Source organism: Onychomys torridus, chromosome 5 (genome assembly GCF_903995425.1).
Source record: "Onychomys torridus chromosome 5, mOncTor1.1, whole genome shotgun sequence".
NCBI lineage: Eukaryota > Metazoa > Chordata > Mammalia > Rodentia > Cricetidae > Onychomys > Onychomys torridus.
In genome coordinates this window covers 122,210,950-122,234,491 of record NC_050447.1, presented here as the reverse complement: position 1 = coordinate 122,234,491, position 23,542 = coordinate 122,210,950, and the positions used below count along the sequence as shown (strand labels likewise).

The 23,542-nt window shown below is 53.7% G+C and overlaps 1 protein-coding gene across 1 annotated transcript in view; it reads left to right on the top strand.

Annotated features, from left to right (window-relative positions):
• The window catches only part of Phf2 (PHD finger protein 2), a 73,672-nt gene extending 52,898 nt beyond the window's left edge, over positions 1 to 20,774 (top strand). Inside the window, exons 7-22 of the mRNA XM_036189006.1 lie at positions 176 to 338; positions 1,529 to 1,616; positions 1,993 to 2,099; positions 2,503 to 2,594; positions 3,683 to 3,772; positions 4,269 to 4,634; positions 5,571 to 5,690; positions 6,066 to 6,181; positions 8,106 to 8,284; positions 8,373 to 8,443; positions 9,069 to 9,229; positions 14,638 to 14,909; positions 16,535 to 16,630; positions 17,116 to 17,225; positions 17,774 to 18,155; positions 18,838 to 20,774. Of these exons, the coding sequence (XP_036044899.1) occupies positions 176 to 338; positions 1,529 to 1,616; positions 1,993 to 2,099; positions 2,503 to 2,594; positions 3,683 to 3,772; positions 4,269 to 4,634; positions 5,571 to 5,690; positions 6,066 to 6,181; positions 8,106 to 8,284; positions 8,373 to 8,443; positions 9,069 to 9,229; positions 14,638 to 14,909; positions 16,535 to 16,630; positions 17,116 to 17,225; positions 17,774 to 18,155; positions 18,838 to 18,926 (2,502 nt within the window). The 3' untranslated portion in view covers positions 18,927 to 20,774. The remainder of the gene's footprint in view (positions 1 to 175; positions 339 to 1,528; positions 1,617 to 1,992; positions 2,100 to 2,502; positions 2,595 to 3,682; positions 3,773 to 4,268; positions 4,635 to 5,570; positions 5,691 to 6,065; positions 6,182 to 8,105; positions 8,285 to 8,372; positions 8,444 to 9,068; positions 9,230 to 14,637; positions 14,910 to 16,534; positions 16,631 to 17,115; positions 17,226 to 17,773; positions 18,156 to 18,837) is intronic.
• The last annotated feature ends 2,768 nt before the right edge of the window (positions 20,775 to 23,542 follow it).

Sequence of the window (23,542 nt, the reverse complement as noted above, 5' to 3'; positions counted from 1 at the left end):
GCATCCTCAGCACCCAGTGGACTCTGCCCCCCACCCCAGCATCCTCAGCACCCAGTAGGCTCTGGCCCCCACCCCAGCACCCCGCAGACTGTCTTCCACCTCAGCAGCCCAGCACCAGGTGGGCTCTGCCTCACATCCCTGGTGTTGCAGCTCTGCTAGTGGGCTCTTTTGGCAGGGGGAGAAGATCTTCTATCTCATCCGGCCAGCCTCAGCCAACATCTCCCTGTATGAACGCTGGCGGTCGGCCTCCAACCACAGTGAGATGTTCTTTGCCGACCAGGTGGACAAATGCTACAAGTGTACAGTCAAGCAGGGGCAGACCCTCTTCATCCCCTCAGGTGAGTGCAGGGCCTGGGCTGGCCGGCCATCATACCTACTGCCTCCACTCCTCACGCTGCACCCCTGACTGGGCTGTCTGGCTCCCCTGGCCGCTCCCTGCCCTGGCCCAGTCCTCATGGAAGGACCAGCAGTGGGCCTTTCACAGCAGGCGGCCTGTGTGCGGCACCTGCCCTAGTCAGCACCAGGTTGCCTCGGAGGTGGCCAGCTGGCGTTGGCATGGGAGACCTGCCTCAGTCAGTCGCTCTGGAGGAGAAGGGTGGGTATTTAGAAGTGTTCCTAAGGAATGCTTAAACTAATGTAATATAGTATGCCCTGAGCAGCTGAGGATGCCTGGTTCTCCTGGAAGGGTGAGTCTCAGAGCTGAAAAGTCCACTCTAAAAGACTCCTTCCCGGGCTGGAGAGATGGCTCAGAGGTTAAGAGCACTGCTTGCTCTTCCAAAGGTCCTGAGTTCAATTCCCAGCAACCACATGTGGCTTACAACCATCTGTAATGAGATCTGGTGCCCTCTTCTGGCTGGCAGGGATATGTGCAGACAGAATACTGTATACATAATAAATAAATAAATAAATAAATAAATAAATAAATCTTTAAAAAAAAAAAAAGGCTCCTTCCCTCTAAAGTAACTTGACCACATCCCGACAGTAGAGCACAGGCCCCACTGCTCCGTGTAGGCGCTGATCTACCTGCAGGTTTCCTTCTGATTATGTGTCTGGTTTTTCGCTTACCAGCAGGATCCAAATGAGGCCCTAGAACCCCGACTAAACTTGGCCTCTGAGCCTGGCTCTAGGGCCTCCCCTTCCCCGAAGGATATCCTCACACTTACTTGGGGAGGAGTTATAGGTTCTCTGAAGTCCAGCCCCAGCTCCGTACCCTGGAATAACCTAAAGACAAATCTCAGCCTCAAGGGAGGGTGACAGTTCTGTCTCTTCTCACCCCTGTGTGGGCAGGTCTGAGATTGGGCTCCCTCTCCTTATGCCAGTGCTGTCCAGGGTGTCCTGACTATGTCCCCTTGGCTCCTAGGCCTCAGTTTCTATCTGTCTGGTAGCAGGGTGTTCACCTGTGGTGAGCAGGGGGCACCAATGAGGCAAAGGTCTGGGATGGCAGGAATGGAGTCCATGGTGAGTGGGGAAGGTGAAATCAGTGATAGGAGCAAGGTAGAAGCTAGCCACAGCTCTGCGTGTCTCCCAGGCTGGATCTACGCCACGCTTACTCCCGTGGACTGCCTGGCCTTCGCTGGACATTTCCTCCACAGCCTCAGTGTGGAGATGCAGATGAGGTAGGGATCTCCTGCAGTGCTGTCTACCCTTGGACCAGGTTTCCCAGTGGGCACTGTAGCCAGACTCCTGACTGGGCCCAGCTGTGGGTTGCTAGGCTGCCATCTTTGTGCCGAGAGGAAGGAGGGATGGGTTCCATGGTCTGGGCTAGAGCAAGCTTAGTGGTGGTGTGGGATCATTAAGGCTGCTGTCATCTTCCTAGGCTATGGCTAGCCTCTCTAGCAACCACAACCCACTGCTTCCACCCTGGTGGCCATCACTTGGGGTTATGTTGGGCCCAGTGGGGAAGCCTGAGCTGGCTCAGTAGCCTGGATCCTCCCTTTGATGTGGCCTACTTGATGCTTCTTGTACTGATTAATTCTTTCCTGTGGCTTCCAGGGCATATGAGGTAGAAAGAAGGTTAAAACTAGGCAGCCTGACTCAGTTTCCCAACTTTGAAACTGCCTGCTGGTACATGGGGAAGCACCTATTGGAAGCATTCAAAGGTACCTCTCACTCCAGGTTGGGTGACTTGAGCCGGCAGCCCTGGACTAAGGGGACATGTTTCTTGGTCCTTTGTGAGCCCTGGCCATGAGCTCTGAGGACACAGGATAAGAAGTCCCTGGGGGCTTGGTGTAAGCTGACCCACTAAGACAGGGATGGGGGTTCCTGGGTAGAGAGGGGAAAGAGAAGTGGCCTGCTCAGGGGCCTGTTGGATAAGCTTCACGTGAAATGGGAGGAGATGGGAGGTCATCATTCCCCTGCAGGGCAGGTGCCAAGTGGGCAGGTACCCCAGATTCCAAGGAGAACCGTTGGCAGTTGGATGAGAGGCCTGGGGCAGTGGCCTCCTGAAGGCCTCTGCTGGGGCAGGCTAAGCAGCCACCACACTAACCTGCGTGTCCTTCCCAGGTTCTCACAAGTCCGGGAAACAGCTGCCCCCACATTTAGTTCAAGGAGCTAAAATTCTCAATGGTGCTTTCAGGTCATGGACGAAGAAGCAGGTAGGAAGCAGTGTACTGTATACTTGTCTGAGGGAACAAGGAATTGGGGGGAAGATAGCAAGGGAGTGTCCCACAGAGCAAGTAGTAGGCACTATCTCCCTAGGCTAGCTGAAGCTGGCCTGCTGACACTAACCTTTATCCCCTGAGGGGTGTGTTGGACAGATGTCTGGGCCAGCCTAGGGTCATTGGCCCCAGGGCTAGATTCCCTCAGGAGTTTGGGCAAGGACAACTTTCTGTTAATCTGGAAGGGGCAGGGAGAGCCCCAGGAAGCAGCTGGTGCATTGACCACACATCTGGATCTGGACAGGAAGTGCTAGGGATGCACTGTGGCCCCTGCTGTAAAGCCTGGTGTGGATGTAGCCTCCCAGCCAAACTGCTTTGTGACCTGGGAACCCCTTTCCTCCTCCTTATCCTCTCCTGTGATCCTGCGCACTGGTTTCCTCCAGCCCCTGGGAGCTGTTTCTCAGAAAAAGGCCACAAGGATGCCAGCTTTCCACTTAACTTTCTCCTCCTGCCTGGATTGTGGCTACAGGGTCTGGTTTAGCCTAGGGTAACCTTGTGATGTTGTCTCCCATTGAGGGCTCTCACTATTCAGAGCACCTGTCCACCTGCAACTTGAAGGACGAGGGGTCCCTTCTAGGTCAGAGAGAACAAATAGGAGGCCTTGAGGGCCTTGAGGCAGAGGCCAGGTAGGAAACCATGTCCGTGGCCCATTTCCACCCATGTGGGCCGCATGGGGTGGCCTGCCAGTGTTCTCCTATGGCTACCATCTTCTTTAGATGCAAAGCTAGGACAGTCCAGGGATCCCTTCCACCGCCCCTTAACCACATGGTCAGGAAAAGAGAGCTGGCTCACATCCACTCACAGCCAGCTAGCTAGCTGGTGGTGGCATCAGGCAAGGCCCAGTATTGATACATTTTCCACTAACAGAAGTGACTCACAGAAAGCTGCCTTGCTGGGCAGGGCCCCAGAATCCTTGCTCCACGGCAGCCTCTCACCCCAGGGGGTGGCTCTGGCCCCAGCTGGGTGGACAGGGAGTGGTTGAGGTTCACAGTGGACAAGCTGGCACTGAGCCTGCTGTTCCACAGGCTTTGGCAGAGCATGAGGACGAACTCCCCGAGCACTTCAGGCCCTCCCAGCTCATCAAGGACCTGGCCAGAGAGATCAGGCTCAGCGAGGTAAGGCCATGCCAGGGTGACAGACCCCTGGGACAAGGGTGGGCCCAGAGCCTGCTAGGGACATTTCTCTGCATTAGTGTCACGCCCAGGCTTGGAGAGTGCTTGGGAAGAAGAGATGAAGGGAGAGAAGGGTGGGGAACCCTGAGTCTAGTCTTTGAGTCCCAGTTCTCCTGAGTCTGGAGGAAGTGGGCAGCCAGCCTCCTGGGCCTGGGTAGGGCAGAATAGCCCCAGGAGATGGGGACTGAGTGATGATGGTCTGGGATAATGTGAGTGTGTCACTCAGGGCTGTAGAGTTGTGTGAACATTTCTTGATGTTATTGGACAGTGTGATGAGCATGCCACTTGACAATGTGGAACAAATATGAAGGTGTCACGTGGTGTGGGCTATGTGTGCCTTTCTGGGCTGACAGCCTCTCCCAACATGGCTATGAGGGTCCCCTGAGTCCTGGCATGGTCTAGAGGGAACACCAATGACCCTTTCCTTTTCCCATACTAGAATGCCTCCAAAACTGTCCGACCTGAAGTAAATGCTGTCACCTCCTCAGATGAGGTCTGTGACGGGGACAGGGAGAAGGAGGAACCGCCATCTCCCATTGAGACTACCCCACCTCGATCCCTCCTGGAGAAAGTGTCCAAAAAAAAGACTCCCAAGACTGTGAAGATGCCCAAGCCATCCAAAATCCCCAAGCCTCCCAAGCCTCCCAAACCCCCCAAGCCCCCCAAAACCCTGAAGCTCAAGGATGGAAAGAAGAAGGGGAAGAAATGCAAGGAGTCGGCCTCGCCCACCATCCCCAACCTGGACCTGCTCGAGGCCCATACAAAAGAGGCGCTGACCAAGATGGAGCCACCCAAGAAAGGAAAGGTGAGGCTTGAGCTCTCCCTTCTAATGTGCTGAGGTACTGCAGCCCTGCCTTGGCCGACTGGGGCTGACATGTCTTTGCTCTCCTTTGTTACTGGGTGGAGAGGGGAGATCAGCTGTGGGGTATGGACTCCAGAGAGTACAGGGGTCCAGGTTCTGCCTATCGATAAATCTGCACAAAATACTTCCCTGTCTGTGCCAGCTGCTAGGCCTGCACATAGGGCCAAAACCCCAGGCAGATCCTGCAGAGCAGTGAGGCCCCCTGGAGAGAGGTAGCACAGTGTATTTGTTCTGTGGCAGGGGTAGCACTCAGGAGGGCCACTGGATTGATGCGGGGTGGTTTCCAGGCAGAGGCCACCCTGCTCAGTTTTCTCAAGTATTATAACCCACCCCTGGGCTAAGGCCCTGAAGATATACAAGGCATCTGTTTGAGGAGGAACTGGGAGAGGGCAGAGGGTTAGGAGAAGGGATTGTTAGAGGGCCTGAGCCACTGTGGACAGAGAGATGGGCTCACTAAAGGACTATTGGCCATGAGCTCCTTCCAGGATGGGTACATTTCTGTCCTACATCTTGGGGGCCATCCTCATGGCTTGTAATATTCCATTGGTGCTGTTCTTCTGGGGCAAGGAGGGAAGAAGGGAGAGAAGGGTGGATGTATGAGTGGGTAGGTAGATGGGTGTTTAGGTCACTGATGGACAATGGATGGATAGATGGACAGATGGATAGGTGGATAAGTGGATGAGGGACGAATAGGTAGGTGGATGGCTGAATGAGAAATGAAAGACTAAATGAACAGATGGATAAATGGGCAGATGAAAGAGTGGATGGATGTGCTGTGTGTGTACCAGGAGGAGTGGACCACTGGGTTTCTGTGACATTGTAACCAAAGCCCATTCAACTTCTATGTCTACCTTTGGGTCATGACTGCTCTGTCTGCAGACCCCAAAGAGTGTCCTGAGTGTTCCCAATAAGGACACAGTCCACACACAGAATGACGTGGAAAGGCTGGAAATTCGAGAGCAAACTAAGAGCAAATCAGAGGCCAAGTGGAAGTACAAGGTGAGGATGGAGTGTAGACCTGTGGTAAGGTATGCCCTGTCCCCAGGAGGTGGGGCCTGAGGAAAGTCTTGTGAGTCTGGAGTGCCCATGACCTCCTATAAACCATCCCCTGGGTATAGAACCAAACGTGTCTACTTCGCCATGTTTTCCTAAACTGTCCTTCACCTTCTTCACAGTCCCATTTCTGGTCTGTGTTCCCATTCCCTGAGACTGGGCAGCATCCCAGGGTGGGTCCTGCATGCTGATGGCTAGGCCAGCCTTAGCATCTGTGAACAGCTTTCCTGGGAATGTCCTGGTTCCTAGTTATGCCCACTAACATGGGTTGGACTACTAGCCCCTCACTGGACTCGGGGACACCCTTGGTCTTGCTTTCAGAACAGCAAACCTGACTCTCTACTGAAGATGGAGGAGGAGCAGAGGTTGGAGAAGTCACCCCTGGCTGGGAACAAGGACAAGTTCTCCTTTTCTTTCTCCAACAGAAAACTTCTGGGGTATGTGAGGGCCTGGGCAGGGGTAAGGGTAAATGTACGGATGTCCCACATCACATACATGTCCCCATCCTGTGCATGCAATCCACACACCCAACAAATACTGTACCCACAGACATATCTGTCACATGCACACTCTAGTGGACATTCCAAATTGTACTTCATACCATGCACCCACATTTATATATGACATCATGCACACACAAACATATACATCGCATCATAACCTCCACCAACACTGTCCATGTATACAGATAGTTATATACTCTCATCACATATCTATTCCATACATATGTAAGTAGTAGTACAGTTATCCCATAGGCAACTCACATCTACACTCCATACATGCTGTACTCTACATGTATCCCCCACATCATAGACACACACACACACACACACACACACACACACACACACACACACACACTACGCTTGGTTGACACCCTTGAGTAATTCTTTTCTGAGTCATTGGTCTCACAGCTCTGTTGCATTGAACACCTTGGTTTCTGCTTCCAGGACAGTCTGCAGGGTACGTGGAGAATACAATTGTAGTGAGGGCCAGCAAGACAGCAGGGGGACCCTGACAGAGTGGCTGGCATGAGATAATGCTGGGGATATGAGTAGGGATCAGGAGACAGTTCTCCGAGCACAGTGGCCTGTAGGGCAGGACAGTGCACTCAGTAAATTCATGACTCCACATGACTTCCATGGGGAAGAATGTGTAGATTTGGGTGCTGAGGGCCTCAGGAGATGTGCTGAACTCAGAGAGGGAAGCCACCAGCTCTGGAGCTGGGTGAGCCTCAGCATAGCCACTGCGGCCTCGGTTTCAGTTGTGGGCAGGAAGAATGACCACACAGGCACCTTTATTGCATCCATCATCCCCACAGTGTAGGGTGACAAACGTGTTCTGCTGAGATATCCCCATTGTCTGCAGGAGTGGCAGCCTCTGCTTTCTCTTCTGAGACTGGAGGGAAAGGCCTGTGGGGATGGAGAAACAGGCCTGTGGCCAAGTGGATGCACTCAGTTACTCGATGGAGTAGAACCCACATGGGCCTGGTCTTGCTACTCTGATTTGATGAGTCTGCTTATCATTTCATTAGAAGTGTCCCTTCTGGGTCCCAGAGAAGCTTTCCACTGACATCAGTTCTATGATGCGTAGTTTAGAACATGCACACAAAATAGAGAAGCCTCTAGAGCTTATATATACATATATACGTATATATATGTATATATGCATATATATGTGTATACACGTGCACAAGGGTGGTGGTCTGTGCTTTAAGACCGCAGTACGAGGCCCTTCCTGAGGATGCTGGAGGCTACTATGGCCTGGTGTGCCGTCTCTTCAACATAGCTGACTTGTTCAGCTTGCTGTCCTTCCTATTGAGAAAATTCTGTCCTGAAGGCCCAGAATGGCCTAAGCCTGATCTACTCCTGGGGAAACACAGCGTCCTTGCCTTGAAGTAGCAAGAAGAGAGATACACAACATTTCATAGCCCAGAGGAGGTGCACTGTGGCTCAGCCCTGAGTGCTGCTGGTTTGTTTGTTTTGTTTTTCAAAAACAAGTATGGAGAAAAAGACATGAGGGTTGGATTTACTTAAACTCTGGCAGGCTGGCAAGGAGGGTGGAGGCTGTGCTTGTCAGAACCAAAATGGATAGATCATTCCAGAACTTCAGTTGCTTAGATCTTTCTCTACAGTGCTTGACTGTATATCCTGAGCCTCATACCAGGTGACATGGAGGAAGGAGGATTGGGCCATGTGCCTCCCCATGAGCAGACTTCTCACAGTGGAACTAATGGTTGTATAGCCCCTGACCAGCTGCTTGCCTTCCAAGGGGATGCTTTCTTCCAGGTCCCTGTAAGGTTCTGTGGCCTGTGGCCTCAGGGCCCTGGGGTCACCTGCCAATATATCCCTTCTACTCCAGCTCCAAGGCCCTCAGGCCTCCGGGCAGCCCTGGTGTGTTTGGGACCTTGCAGAGCTTCAAGGAGGACAAAGCCAAGCCTGTACGTGATGAGTATGAGTATGTATCGGATGATGGGGAGCTGAAGATAGACGAGTTTCCCATCAGGAGGAAGAAGAATGCCCCCAAAAGGGACTTGTCCTGTGAGTGTGGTGGGCATGGGCAGGAGGTCCCAGGTGGTCTCAGCAGACCCCTGGAGGCCTCACTGACTCCTGTCTGCTGTGCTTTCAGTCTTATTGGACAAGAAGGAGGCTCTCCTCAGGCCCGCTGCCAAGCCAAAGCTGGACTCCGCGGTATACAAGGTGAGTGAGCTAGCTGTGCCCTCCACCTCTGCAGTCTGCTTCTGCTTGATGTGCCAGGATATCCACCCTCGCCCTGTCTGTGGACTGGGCTCAGCTGTGGGGCTGTCATAGGAAGGACAAGGTCTTGCTCAGTCCATGGTACCAGGACTAGCTGCTCCTCTGGGCCTGATCCATGGGAAATAAATGCAGCAAAGCTTGTCCCCCAAGTAAAGGAGTGACAGGAAGTCTTTCCCCGCCAGCAGGGGTGACAGGGAGTCTTTCCCCGCCAGCAGGGCTCTTATACTAAGATCACCTCCAAGACTGGCTCTCCAGGGGAAAAGGGTCAAGGCTGAGATCCCATGTTTCCTGGAGAGCCACCTGCTGGGATAAGCTTATGCAAGCCAGAGGTTTTTAGTCACAGCATCCTGATGGAATTCTGGGGCTTCCTCTGGGAAAAGCAATATGATTTCAAGAACCCCAGGAAAGACTTGGCACCCACCTCTGTCTCATGAGGGCCTTGCCCATTGCATGAGCCTGGGACTATGCTGCAGCACTCATTAGAACAGAGCTCTTGAAAACCCATTTCCCCCTCCCCCACCACTCTCAGTGCCCTGCCCTGACTGGCTCTCTGTCCCTGGCTCTGCAGAGTGACGACTCCTCTGACGAGGGCTCCCTGCACATTGACACGGACACCAAGCCAGGCCGCAACGCCAAGGTCAAGAAGGAGAGTGGGAGTTCTGCTGCAGGCATCCTGGACCTGCTGCAGGCCAGCGAGGAGGTCGGGGCACTCGAGTACAACCCCAACAGGTGGGCCCTGGCTGCATTGTGCAGCACTCAGAGAGCTGGCTGGCCCAGGGCACAGGCCGGGTCAGGCAGTGGGAAGCAGGCTTCCAGAGTAGCCAGGATAGGCCTCATCTCACTCATGTTGGCCCCAGTTCCTGTCACACATTGTTGATTTGAGTTTCAAGCACTTGACTGTGGTTTATTTCTCATTGAAACTTTAGTGGCATTTCCAGGTGTGGCAGTGACCAGGGACTGAGGGGGCACAACCTGCACTCCCTAACACACCAGCAACAGTAGTTCCTCCCAACTCTCTAGTCACATGACCGCTTCGGACTCTAACTGTATAGTTGAAGAAACCAAGGCTCAGGGAACTTAGCCTTCTTAGCACCCCACAGCTTTGAGGTAGTAGAGGCAGGCTCTGGATTGTAGTTGGTGTTTTTTCACTCTTTGGGGGCCCACCACCCAGCTCCCAAATAAATACATGGAGACTTACTCATGAAGGCCCGGTGTTAGCTTGGCTTGTTTCTAGTCAGCTTTTTTTTTTTTTTTTTTAACTTAAATTATCCCATTTCTCTTTAACTATGTTTTGCCTCTGGGCTTTTTACCTTTCTTTATTCTATATGTCTTCCTTTACTTCTTTCTCTGTGGCTGGATGTGTGGCTGGGTGACTGGCCCCTGCTGTCCTCCTCTCCTCCTTTTCTCGCTCCTCCTCCTTTTTTTGAGCCTAGATTTCTCCTCCTATTTATTCTCTGCCTGCCAGCCCTGCCTGTTTCTCTCTCTTGCCTAGCTATTGGCCATTCAGCTCTTTATTAAACCAATCAGGTGTTTTAGGCAGACAAAGTAACACAGCTTCACAGAGTTAAACCAATGCAACATAAAAGAATGCAACACATCTTTGCACCATTAAACAAATATTCCACAGCATAAACACATATAACACATCTTCAACTAATATTCCACAACACTGGATTGACCTGACTCAGGAGCCCAACTTGGGGTTGCTAAAGAGTTGTTGGGTTCTGGGCTTTGTCCGCTTGTGAGTGCCAGTCCTTCATGGTCCCTCATATTCAGGAAGGCAAGTCCCATAGGCCCCTCTTGGGTGCTGGCTCCCACATCTGCCTGAGTAGTTTTTAGATGACTGCCTCAGGCAGCTGCTCACACAGACTCCAAGGCTGCTCCAGCAGGTGGAGGCCTAGGTCAGGCCTAGATGGTATGAAGATTCCGGTAAGGTGGATTAAGGGCTTGATTGAAACAAGCTTTCGCCAAATTAGTTGGCCATATCTTATTTCATAGATTGCTGTTTTGAACACAGTATCATGTTCACAGTCAGCCAGCCTCAGGCGCTTTCCTAGTGAGAGTGAAGCATGATGGGAGACATGTTCATGGCTTTGGGCACAGGATCCTGGCTCAGCCTGACATGATACAGTGAGAGCTTGGTGGCCACCTGGCTGTGGCCTCTTCCCCACTGGAGGTGACAGCCCCTCCACATTCCAGACTGTGGCCCTGTGCAGGCCTTTACACAGTCTATGGTGGTCGGGATGCCTGGCTTCTGGCAGAAAGTACATGCTAACTAACACTTCAATGACTCATCTTGGGTTTGAGAGACTCCCCAACACCCTGGATCCCCCATGACCTCAATGGAAAGGTCTGGGAAGTTGGAACATGGGGTAAACCTGGCACCACCCAGGATGAAGGCAGACAGGGCCTTGGTCCTAGCCATCAGGTACCTTGTTATGGGTGCTCTGGGTGGCATTGAGATGGAACACAGATGGGGCCATTTGAGCCCTTATCTGTGAGGCCAGGAGAGGACTGTCTGCTAATGAGAAACCAGAGCTGCCATGGCCCTGTGCCCCAAGTCTGGGGAGAGTGCTCAGCAGACACTGCATGTGTCCTCTCACATGTGCCTGCTGTGTCTGCTGGAGCCTCAGAGGCCAGCCAGCCCCCTCAGCCTGCCCCGGGCAGTTCCTCTCCCAAAGTCTCCCATTTGGAGCATAGGTCAGTTTTTGATGGTCCATTTGCTCTGTTTTAAGTACTGACTGTTTGGGAAAAACAGCTGAAGAAAATGGAGGAAAATATGTTAATTTCTTGTGAATGGTTTGCTTGGTGTATACCGCCGTGGGAAAAGGAGGAGATTTGGGTATGGTAATTGGAGGATTAAAGTATTATTTTCCATGCGGGCTGGTTAAACTCTGTTCATTGATTCTCCAGCAGCCTTGGAGATAGACAGGCCAGCTGGGTCTGGGGTCACCCAGATGGCATGGGTGGGCAGAGACTCATGTCCAGATGGTCTCTCGTGGGGGTCCTGCCCTTAGTGTTTAGGACCCTTCATGGTGGATGTCTTGGCATTTCCCTGGGACCTGCATTTAGGGTTTTGTACCTAGAGAGTATAAGGTGAGCTATTTGTTCTTGACAGTGATCTGCCCCTGCTCAGAGAAGTCCATGAGACTGGCACAGCTGGACAGTGGCAGGGCAGCTGCTGGCCTGTGAAACATAGCCCAGACGTTTTGCACAGGGCAGGGCCGGCTTTACAAGGGAGGCTCCAGCATTGCTTTTTGCAGAACTCAGGGCTGTGGGACTTGGCCCTCCATTTTGACTTCAGACTAGGAGGCAGCTTTGGAGGGCTGTGGAGACAGTGGTTCCCCTCTCCTCCTCAGGCTCAGGAAATGTCCCTTGGTCCATGGCGCATTAGCCTAGGAGATGGCTTTTGCTAAGCTTGCCTGTCCAGCTCCAGTGGGGCTGTTCCATCTCTCTGACACCCCTTCCCCCCAAACAGGGCCTTTATCTCTAGAATCCCCATGCTTCTGAGTAGTGGCTTTTCTAGGTCCCTTCTGCCTGGGTCCTTCACCCTGTACATAAGGTGGTCTGCCCACCTCTGTCTCACATGTGTGTCATCTTGAGCAAGTGGAGGGAAGCATGGAGGGGATACCTGGACTGCACAATGCTGTGCTCTCCTTGCCATTCATCACCATTCTGGTCCTGGGCTTGCCTTGAGCTCATCTCCTAACACCCTCTTCTCAGAGGCTGGCATGCTTTCTCCTGCAAAGGTCTTTCTAATTGTGCTCCAAATCCTTGGATGCGGTTCCCAGGATATAGCAAGGTAGAAGCTGGAGACAAGAGAACTTTGATACAAGAGTCTCAGGAGAAAAGGGACCAAAGAGTACAGGGTGGGGACAATGGGATCTTATGTGCCTCTAGTATGGACCATGATGGAATGATGTAGGTAGCTGATGTAGCTGGTACCCCTGGTACTGGTACAGTTTTTCTTCACCAGCTGGAGTAAGCCATTCTTTTCTAGGCTGGGCTCAGTTATAGGGCTGCTGAGCTAGACTAACTACCAGGAAGTCCCCTGAGGGAGCTCTCACTGGCCAGGTCATCGTGGAGTCATGGGGAGTTTGGCTCTTTGCCTGGGCATCATGTGGACATTTGGATCTGTGCTAGACCCTGACTTGGAATCTCCTGGCAGGGCCTAGGTGTAGGCATTTTTAAAGCAGTTCAGGTGGCTCTAGGCTGGAGGAGGTGAGTAGACTGGACCAGCACAGGATGCTGAGGAAGCAGGAGCTAGATCCTGTTGGGAGGGCTGGTGGAGATTAGGGAGACTACCCAGGAGCTGCTTAAAACCTAGCCTCAAGGGCCTTTGCAGCTCAGCAGCAGCCAGGCCTCAGGTCTGTGGTATAGTAGTGAGCGCTGCTCCCTGAACCTAGATTGGCATGCTCTTTCTGGAGGTCAGGGCACCAGTGCAACTGAAGTGAGGCCGTGGGACAGCAGATAGGGCATTGCTAGACAAGCACAAAAAGGGCATGGCAACGGGGCTCCACAGAAGAATGCACGTGGAGCTCTGTGGGCACTACTCCATGGAGCTAGAGGAGAGGAAGACTGGGGAGCAAGAGAAGCTTGCAAGTCTTCATGGAGGGACCCAGAGAGGGGAGCTTGGCTGAGCTGAGGCATGGCCGTGACCAAGAGATGTATCGTTGCAGATATAGATATGGTGTGCATACGGGTGTACATGGTGAGAGTGCAGGGCTGAGTACAGGTGGATGAGTGTGTGGAGGCAGGTGTAGGTGAGGGTATACATGCAGGTGTAGGTGAGGGTATACACGCAGGTGTAGGTGAGGGTATACATGCAGGTGTAGGTGAGGGTATACATGCAGGTGTAGGTGAGGGTGTACACGCAGGTGTAGGTGAGGGTATACATGCAGGTGTAGGTGAGGGTGTACATGCAGGTGTAGGTGAGGGTATACATGCAGGTGTAGGTGAGGGTGTACACGCAGGTGTAGGTGAGGGTATACATGCAGGTGTAGGTGAGGGTGTACATGCAGGTGTAGGTGAGGATGTCCACACAGGTGTAGATGAGGGTATACACACAGGTGTAGGTGAGGGTATATACGCAGGTGTAGGTGAGGGTGTACACGCAGGTGTTGGTGAGGATGTACACACAGGTGTAGGTGAGGGTGTACATGCAGGTGTAGGTGAGGGTGTACACGCAGGTGTTGGTGAGGATATACATGCAGGTGTAGGTGAGGGTACACATGCATGTACACCCTCCTCACCTACACCTGCATGTACATCCTCACCTATACCTGCATGTATACCCTCCTCACCTACACCTGCAAGTATATCCTCATCTACACCTGTGTGGATGAGGGTGTAGTAGCAGGTGTAGATGGATATGTATGCAGGTGTAGATGAAGGTGTAGGTGTGGATGTAGATGAGTGGGTATAGGTGTGTGTGTGTGTGTGTGTGTGTGTGTGTGTGTGTGTGTGTGTGTACATGAGGATATAGGTATAGATAAGGATGTGTGTGTGTATGTATATATAGAGAGATATAGATGGAGGGTGGATGCAGGTGTGGCTGAGGGTATAGGTGTAGATGGAAAGTGTAGATGAGTGTGTGGATTCATACTTGGGCATGGTCACCTTGGTACAGTGTGTCATGGGAAGAAGTGGGGACTTCTCCATTCCAATGTAGGAGTGAGGAGAAGGAGGGCCCCTGGCTAGGACTGAGGTCAGGGTCAGCCGTGGAAGGGCATATAGAGCTGGCAGGGTACACGACTCAGGCAGCTGAGCCTCTGGCCAACTCACATTGTAAGAACCAGTGCACGACGGTGTAAGACCTAAGCTGCTTCATCTGCCCTCTTGTGCATGTCTTTGTGACCCAGCTCTGTCCCAAAAGCCTCTTTTTCTCCCCAGAGTGTGGCTGAGTGTACAGAGGGGCATGCCAGGCCTTTCTCATTGTTAAGTCATGAGCCTGTGCACATCACTCTGTCACCTACTGGCTTCCGAGGCCGAGTGTATGTGCAGCTCTGGGCTTTGGGCACCTTGAACTACAAATTGTGGATTGTGGGCTATGTACCGGCTCTAGTCTGTGATCCAAATGTCCTGGGCTGTGGGCCAAGGGCCATGGCTGAGTGCTTGTTGTCTCTCTGTGTCCCCAGCCAGCCCCCTGCCTCCCCCAGCACACAGGAAGCCATTCAGGGAATGCTGTCCATGGCCAACCTGCAGGCCTCTGACTCCTGCCTGCAGACCACATGGGGCACTGGCCAGGCCAAGGGTGGTTCACTGGCAGCTCACGGTGCCCGGAAGAATGGCGGTGGCAGCAAAGGCGCAGGCAAACGCCTGCTGAAGAGGACTGCCAAGAACAGTGTGGATCTGGAGGACTATGAGGAGCAGGACCACCTGGATGCCTGCTTCAAGGACTCAGACTACGGTGAGTGGCTGCTGCCAGTAGGGGGCAGCACTGGCTCAGAACAGGTCAAGCAGGCCAGTGATCTACAGTCCAGACTGTAAAATCCATCTTGGGCTGGGGTGTGGTGGTGCATGCATGCCTCTAATCCCAGCACTCCAGAGACATAGACAAGGCAGATCTCTGTGCTCTGGGTCACCCTGATTTACATAGTAAATTCCAAGGCTAGCCAGGGCTATACAGTGAGACACCGTTTCAAACAAAACATGATCCTTGAATGTCTGCTCTATGAGGAAACTTTGTCCTCATCCACAGTTTGTCCCTTCTCTAGCCCTGACCACTTGTGAGGTTCTTCAAGTCTCTGTGGATCTGTTTTAGACTTATTATCTAAATGGATCATATAACATGTGACTCTTTGTGGGTCCCTCTATAATGTGGCACGTGCCAGAATTTCCTTCCTTTTTCAGGCTGAGTAATATTCTTTCCTGTGTGCAGGAAGTGTACTATAAGTCCATGCATGTGTTCATCCCTGGCCCTTGGCCTCTTCTTTTGGCTGCTGTGAACCTGTGGGTACAGGTTCCTACCCTTGTCCCGCTGCTGTGTATCTGAGCGGGCCCTGCTGGGTCATAGGTCACTGTGTATTTAGCTTTCTGAACTCTTGCCTGACAGGTGTCTATGCAGCTGAACATTTAGCAGTGACAGGGCTTTGGGGTTACTGTACCTACCCTGTATGTAAGGTGGAAAAACTGAGGCCTGAGGATGACCCTGCAGCCATATGTGAGGTCAGAAACCAGCACGGCTCTGGCCTTCTGCCATGGGCACAGCCACCAGGCCTCCTTCCAGCAGAATCTGCCTGACTTAGGCCCCTGATTTTCACCCCATCTCAGGGAATATTCCAGCAGTGTTGCTGGCCCAGGCTCCCATCCCCAGGGCTGAGTGGATTTAGTCCAGTACCTTCCTGGTGGCCAGAGGCTGGGATTTACTGATCGAGCTCCTGAGAGAGGGCTCTGCCCTGCAGCTGCTGCAGATCAAGGCCTCGTGGTGCGTGTGTGCTCTGCTTTGATGGGCCGACTGGCAGCAAAGTGAACTCCTGTCTCCACTGTCTTTGTGGGTTTGGAGTGCCGGGTCCTGCTGCCACCCACAGAATCAGCAGTATTGGAGATTCCTCAGTTGGCCTTGTTGGTCAGAGAAGTAGGACTCATAGTGCAGGGGTCACTGGGGGAGGGGTGCCCCTGAACCAGGGAAGCTCCCCAATGGCCATGTGAGCTACCAGGCAAGCACCTTCTTCCCATGTGCTAGGAGGGTCTTAGGGTTTCAGACATAGTGGAATTAGCCCAGCTGCCTCAGTTTCTCACTCCCCACTGTAGCAGCCTCCAGGAGGACTGCATGTCTCAGGCTTATGAAGCAGATGTGAGCAGTGACCCCAAGTGCCGAGGCTTTCAGGCACCAGGCCATCCTGGGGTGGGTGCGGCTGGCAGCCTCTGCCCACCTGCCTGCCATGTGTCGGTGCCCTTGCTATGGCAGTTTCAATAGCACAGCGCGTCTGAGAACCTAAGGACAGATCCCTGGGTCCCTGCAGCAGCGCCCCCTCCCCAGCCCTGGCTGCACCCAGCCACTCAGGGACCTGTTCTCCTATTTGCCTCCTTCAGTTTACCCCTCACTGGAGTCTGACGAAGATAATCCTGTCTTCAAGTCCCGGTCAAAGAAGAGGAAAGGTTCAGATGATGCCCCCTACAGCCCCACAGGTAGAGCTGGGCTACCGTCTGACACGTGGCCCCTGAGGACATAGGTGTGGCTCTAGGCATGTCCAGAGGAGCTTGGACAGCTCCCCATAGGGCCCTGACTGGGGCTGTGCTTTGTGTATTGGGACCTCGGAGCCTAGACCTTACTCTAGAACCTTCTCACTTGGGCCCCTCCTTTCCAATGTCCTCAGTTAGATCAAAGAGGGGCACCACACACATGCTGGGGGGGTGGGAGTGGGTGGGATCAGACATGCCCACCCCTTTCAAGGTCCCCTGCCTACCCGGCTTTCCTTGCCCAGTTTGCTGGGCCTCCCATACTCCCTCATAGATAATCTCAGCGTGGCACCAACCTGGGCAGAGCAGATATGATATGGCTTCCCATTCAGAAAGTTAGATGCTTGTGGTGCCCCAGACTCGGAGATGGTCTGCGGTAAATGGGCCACCACTTCCAGAGCCTGATTGGTTGGCCTTCCCCGTGTCTTCCACAGCCAGGGTTGGCCCATCGGTGCCAAGACAGGACAGGCCTGTGCGTGAGGGGACCAGAGTGGCCTCCATCGAGACTGGGCTGGCAGCTGCTGCAGCCAAGCTGTCCCAGCAGGTGAGGAGACTGGGCTTACAAGAGTAAGTCTCCGTTGTGCGAAATCAGGCTGGCTTCCAGACCCTCAGCCACTACCTCCTGTGTGGAGATCGCCAGGGCTAGGGACTGTCCGCCGGAGAGTGGCTCCAGATTCCGAGTAGGTACACAGCCCCATGCCCCTTACCCCAGACAGGCACCGCTCACTAACATGTGGTTGCTCTCTGGTGCTCAGGATGCCCTCGTTAAATGCCCCTGGGAACTCCTCCCATCCCCAGGGGTCCTGGCACTTTAAGTGGTGTGCACAGGCAGGAGCTGGGGCCTGTCTCCACCTGTTCCTCTCCTCTCCTCTGTCATCTCTTGGCAGAACTCACAGTGGCTCGCATGGGCCAGACTTTCCGCCTTGGACTCAGTAGGAGAGGCCTCTCAGCCACTGTTCTCTGTGCTCCCTACCTGGTGGTGGTCCGAGCCCCTTGAAGCCTGCATCTGGGTGGAGGCTGAGTTGGCTGTGCCCCACTGTGATGTAGCTGGGGCAGCCGATGGGTAGTACAACTTCCACACTTTGTTCTTAGGAGGAGCAGAAAAACAGGAAGAAGAAGAACACCAAAAGGAAGCCGACTCCTAACACTGCCTCCCCCTCCATCTCCACCTCCACCTCCACGGGTACCACCTCGGCCTCCACCACCCCAGCCTCCACCACCCCGGCCTCCACCACCCCAGCCTCCACCACCCCGGCCTCTACCAGCACAGCCAGCAGCCAGGCCTCACAGGAGGGCAGCTCACCTGAGCCCCCACCTGAATCACACAGCAGTAGCCTGGCTGACCATGAGTATACAGCAGCCGGCACATTCTCAGGGGCCCAGGCTGGCCGTGCCTCCCAGCCCATGGCCCCCGGAGTCTTTCTCACACAGAGGCGGCCTTCTGCATCATCCCCCAACAACACTGCTGCCAAAGGTACCCCTTTTGCCCTTTCTGCCCCTGCCCTTAGGAAGAACACTGTAAGGGGGATTCTGGCCTCAGGACAGCAGGTGCTAGGCATCGGACACAGTTACGTCCGTGCATCTGCACGGCCCCTACCCTTCACATGAGTGTTTGCTGCTGGCCTGCTTAGTCAAGTGAAAGAATTAGGCTAAAGTCAGGAGATATGGCCTGAACGGGCCTTATCAATTACAAACTTAAGGACTGACTAGTCCTCAGCTCAGGGCGCTAACTCAGGCATGTGGTCAGTCATTTGCCACAGGTGAAGATGGGTATGATATGAGCCAGGCTGGGAGTCATACCATCCAGGCCTGTGGCACCCCTGTAGTCTCCTTCATCCCACTTACCTACACTCCAGCCTGAGCCTAGTGGTCAAAGTTTGGTGGCATGGTTACTTACTGGTGGCACTTGAGATGGCCCTGTTGTCAGGGGTTGGGGCCCAGGGTGGCCTCATATCCTAGCCACGCCATCCTGAACCAAGTCCATGATGGTCTCTGTGCCTCCGAGCACTTTGGCTCCATGCGGGACTTCAGAGCCCAAGGCTCAGCCTGGCTGGTTTTATAGAGGTGGGTGGCACTTAGGGCCTGTGGGATCCCTTCCTGCTCTAGCTGTCACTCTTGATTTAAAAAAAAAAAAAAATCTCTCCTCACCTCTGTAGGAAAGCGTACAAAAAAGGGCATGGCCACCGCCAAGCAAAGGCTTGGAAAGATCTTGAAGATCCATCGGAATGGGAAACTGCTCCTCTAAGGCTTGGGAAGCCAGGATCCTTCTGCTCTGCTCAGGACCCCCGGAGCCCCGCTACATCAGCCCCTCCCAGGAGGGTGGCTGTGCCGCCTGGCCCAGGAGGGCCTTGCCTCCTCCCAGCCACCTCTTCCCAACACGAGCATCTGTCCCTTGAGCAGGTGGAGCGAGCGGAGCATGGCCGTCCCTTGTTGTGAACATGGACATCCTTTCTCAAGTTGCTTAGAGTGACCAGTTCCTGAAAGTGGCCCTGCCAACTTAAGGACCATTCTGGTTTCAGGACAGCCTCCAGGCACCCCACCAGAGCCTGGTGACCTCTATGGCTCTGCTTGGGAGCATGAGGCCTTCAAGGAAGGCAAAGTGAGCCACGCTCATCAGCCCGAGTCTGAGCTGGCCCCAGGCTGGCAGCCTCCAAAGGCGTAAAACAAGGCAAAGAAAGGACACAGAAAGAGAGGAGCTATGGGGTATTGAATGTCCCCTCCCTCCTCTTCCTGAGTGAGTCTTACGGCACTTGGCCAGTGAGGAGAGGTTGCCCCAGCTTCCTGGCCGGCAGGTAGCAGGCTAGATAGTGGGTGTCACACCCCGAATGCCTGGGGACATTTGCGGTTGTCAGGACCCACAGTTAGGTTGGTGTGTTAGTGGGTGGAGGAGCCACTGTGGGGTCACAGGGGAAGGGTGACAGCTCAGCCACGTCTTAGGGTCCAGGGGACCCAGGCTAAGCCACGTGGAGGGGCCCCACTCTGGAACAGCACTTCTAGGCCAAGGCACCCTGTCCTGAGTGGGCAGACAGGTGGGCAGGGCCACAGGGCTGGAGCCAGCATGGCAGCGCTTGTCTGAGCCCCTGGGTGGCATCATGAGCATGGGCCAACCCAGGTGGCGTGTCCACCCATCGACACAGAGGGGCTGGGTTTGTTTCTCAGGCAATCCTGTATTTTCATTTAGATGTATTTCCGGAAGCATATTTTTCATAGAATGTAGCATGTAAATAGCTTTTTAAATGACTTCTTTTTTATAAGAGCAAAAGTATCTCTAGGAATTTCTTTCTATAGAGTCCTTCATTAACCTTTATACGAGTTTTTGCTCCCCTCACCCTGGCTCTGATGGATGGTCGGGGTCCGACCCCACCCCTTTTCTTTCTTTCTCTCTTTCTTTCCTTTTGTTCCTCTTCTTTCTTCCCTCGTAGGAACTAAGGTATTGCCTGAAAAACAACGGCGTCTGCGCAGCCTTACACTCTGTCTCTCAGAGCGGATAGTACAGATTCCCTCCCACACGCCCTGCAGCCGCGTCTCCAATCTCACACCAGCTCTTCGCTCTCCTTCTTGTATGACGAGGGGTCGGGGATGCAGTTCTTTTACTAGCACCTTGTGAAGTATTGTGTTCCGTGATGCTGTAATTTATTAATGTTTGTAGCTTTTTATATTTGTACATTTCTTATGAGGTTTGTTTCTACACCCGTTACCCGGATGTGTTGTCCATGAGGAGATGCAGCTTGGCGGAGGCCTTATCCACTCCCACGTGACCTGTTTGGAGGGACGCCACCCCCAGGGCCCGGGGCTGGGAGAGGGGCATCTCGCGGGCCCCAGGCTTACTCAGAACTGGTGTTTTTAAAGTTTCCTTGACCCTGTCCTTGTGAACATTTCTATAATCTTAACCCGGGCATCAAGCTGTTTTCTCTCCTTCTCTTTTTAATTTTATTATTATTTTGGCGACATGTACATTTCTAACAAAGTTTATCGTGGCTATTAAAGTGTTCTATTTCCCAGTTCATATTACTCTTGTATCGAGTCCATGAGGTCTAAGGCAACTTAGACCAAAGTTTTAAAAAAGTAAAACTATTTCAGGTTTTGTACAGAACCATGTCTTTGTCGTACTTGCCTCCTCCACCGCCCTTCTGTCACCCCATGGGACACGGGAAGGTGGGACCAGCCCCCCTGCCTGGGCCGTGGGAGCAGCACGCCCTGGGGAGAGCCTCAGACTGTACGCCAAACCCACTGTGTCTTGTGTGCATTCAGAGGAACTCTTGGGGTCCCCAGGGTGGCAGCCTGAGACCCTAGCCCTGTAGTCCAGCCAGAACCCAGTGAGGAGGCCTCCACCCTTCCTGTGCTCCCCACAGTGTGAGGCTTACTTGACTCCAGTGGCCTCTGGCCAGGGGCACCCCTGGGGGGCCTCTTTTAGCCACCATGGATATTATTTGCAGCAAGGCACCGGCAGCTGCCCTTCCCATACTATTCCCTAAAATGTCATCACAGGATGCCCGGCGTGGAGGGGAAGTATCTCAGCAGGACTGAGAGATGAGGCTCAGTTCTGTTGGGGAGGAAGCTGATGAGAGCGGGTGAACAGCCACAGAACACGTGTGAGTCTCCCAGGCAGCAGCACCTCAACTATGCCAGAAAGAAGGTCACACCCCGCCGAGCAGGTCCCTGCACCCTCCCAGCCCCATTTGCCCCTGGGTGTCACCCAGCAATAGTGACCAGAGCTGGACATGAGGGTGGGCTCCCGTTTTCTAGATAATGAGCTGGAGGCCAGTATGTAGCCAAGGTCATCTAGATACAAGGAGCTAGCAGGAGACCTCTCTGCCAACACCCTTAGCAAGCCTGGAAGCAGATGCCAGGGGATGGATATGGACTGGTGGCTGTGATTCCTCGTGCCTACTGACATGTAACACATCACGTGACCTTGGGTGAGCCCCTCTTCTTTAAGCATTATGTTCTCTGGAGCCTGCTGGATGCTCAGGAGAGAGGTTCCAACCTGAGCTGTGACTGAGCCGTGGTGGGGGAAGGGCAGCTACACCACCTTTTCCATGGGGGTGGGTCCCAGTGTTGCCACCAGGTGGCGCCTTGGGCCCATGCTGAGCTGCAGGCTTCAGGCACCTGGGTGTGTATGCCCTCTCCTGCCCTCAACCCTAATGAGCCCCGGGGTGGTCTATGGCCCTCCTCCCACCCCCAGAGATTACTCTGGGTTGCCCCCACCCTATTCCTGAAACACAGGAATCGGCACCCAGCCCAGGGTACCTCCATGCAGCCACACCCCAAGTCCAACATCTGGGCCTCACACCACCCTCAGGTGGGCAGGCTTGGAGCTCTGGATTCCTGCAGCAAGGCTGATCTATCCACCCCCTTCCCAAGGTGTCAGGGAACTGACGATCTTGAGTCTGGGAAGAACTTCTCAAGGCCACCCAGAATTTCCCAGGGCCTGGCTCCAATCCATTCTGCCTTCCAGCCAGCCTGTGCCATGTAGAGAGCTTTTGCTGTGTGACAGGCAGCCTATATGGCTGTGGGCAAAGAATACAGGAAGGACCACCAGGCACAAGTCCTTCATTCTACCCCATCACTGGCTTTTGTGAGCTTCTGGGAAGAGTCTCAGTGCAGCCCAGTTGCAGATGACACATTCCCGGTCAGCCAGACCTCAGGCTTCTCAGACAGACCCGTGGGCCAAAACAAAAAGAGGGATCATGGCTACCCCTGAGCAGGCCCCAGGGAGCCCACCTTGAGGAGTTGGCCCAAGTAGGCAGAGGGAGCAGAAGTGAGCCAGAAGCAAGGGACCCTCCCACCCCATCCAGGCATGTTCCTTCCCCAGCATGTTCTCATCTTCTCTATGCATGGCAGGAGAGCAGCAAGATGGTGGCTCTCTATTCCCGTGTGTCCTGCTGCTTTAGATACCTAGACCCTTGTCCACCTGGACCCAAAGCCAGTCCCTGAACCTGTGGTTGGAAGAAATGGATCTTATTGAGAGCCCATGGGGGGGGGGGGGGGGGGGGGGGAGACGGGGGACAGTGCTCAGAATGAACACCAGGGGGCAGGGCAGGGCTGGGAACAGGCCAGTGACCAGCAGTTACTTCTCCCCTAGGGCATAAAACAAAGTCATAAGCACGTGCTGGGAAGGAGACAGGAAGAATGGCATTGGTTCAGTCTGTAGGTACCCTAAGCACAAGTGTCAATATCATCTCTTGTACACATGACATCACACGTGACACAACCACTCTCTGAAAAGGGTCTTGCAAGAGTGTTTTACTCATGGGGAAACTGAGGCACAGTGCTTCACAGCTGCTAGAGCAGACTTTAAGTGAAGCCTAATCAGTTCTGCTACTTTGGGGCTTTTGAGAGGTACTCTCCTGCAGATGGTGGCCAGGAGGGCAGCTCTCGAGGTTTCCCTGAGGCCTAGACCCCTGCAAGGGTCTCAGTCAGCATGCTCCACCACTGCCTCCCCTCTGGGTCCTCTTCTGTCCCCAGACTGACCTGGGTCTGCATCCACCCTAGACTGCTCTGCCTTAAACAAGGGTTGCACTTTGCAGATGAGGACACTAAGGCAGGGCAGGACTGGGATACATGGCCACTAAGGGTCCGTGGCATCAGAAAACTGGACACTGGTTCAGTAGGAGAGTTGAGGGTCCACTGTCAAGTGTCACTGCAGTCCTCTGAGAAGGTGCCACAAGAACTTGGAGGAAGTCATAGCTTTCCTCAGTGTCCCTGTAGCTGGTGTGGTCACATTTCCCATGTGTCTGCTGTGTGCTGGCCGGGGCCCCCACACATTCTTATGACTTACTTTGCTCTTAAGCCTAGGCCCATGTCAGCCTTTCTGAGGGGTGACTTGAGCACACAGAGCACTGAGACCTTGAAGGGAGG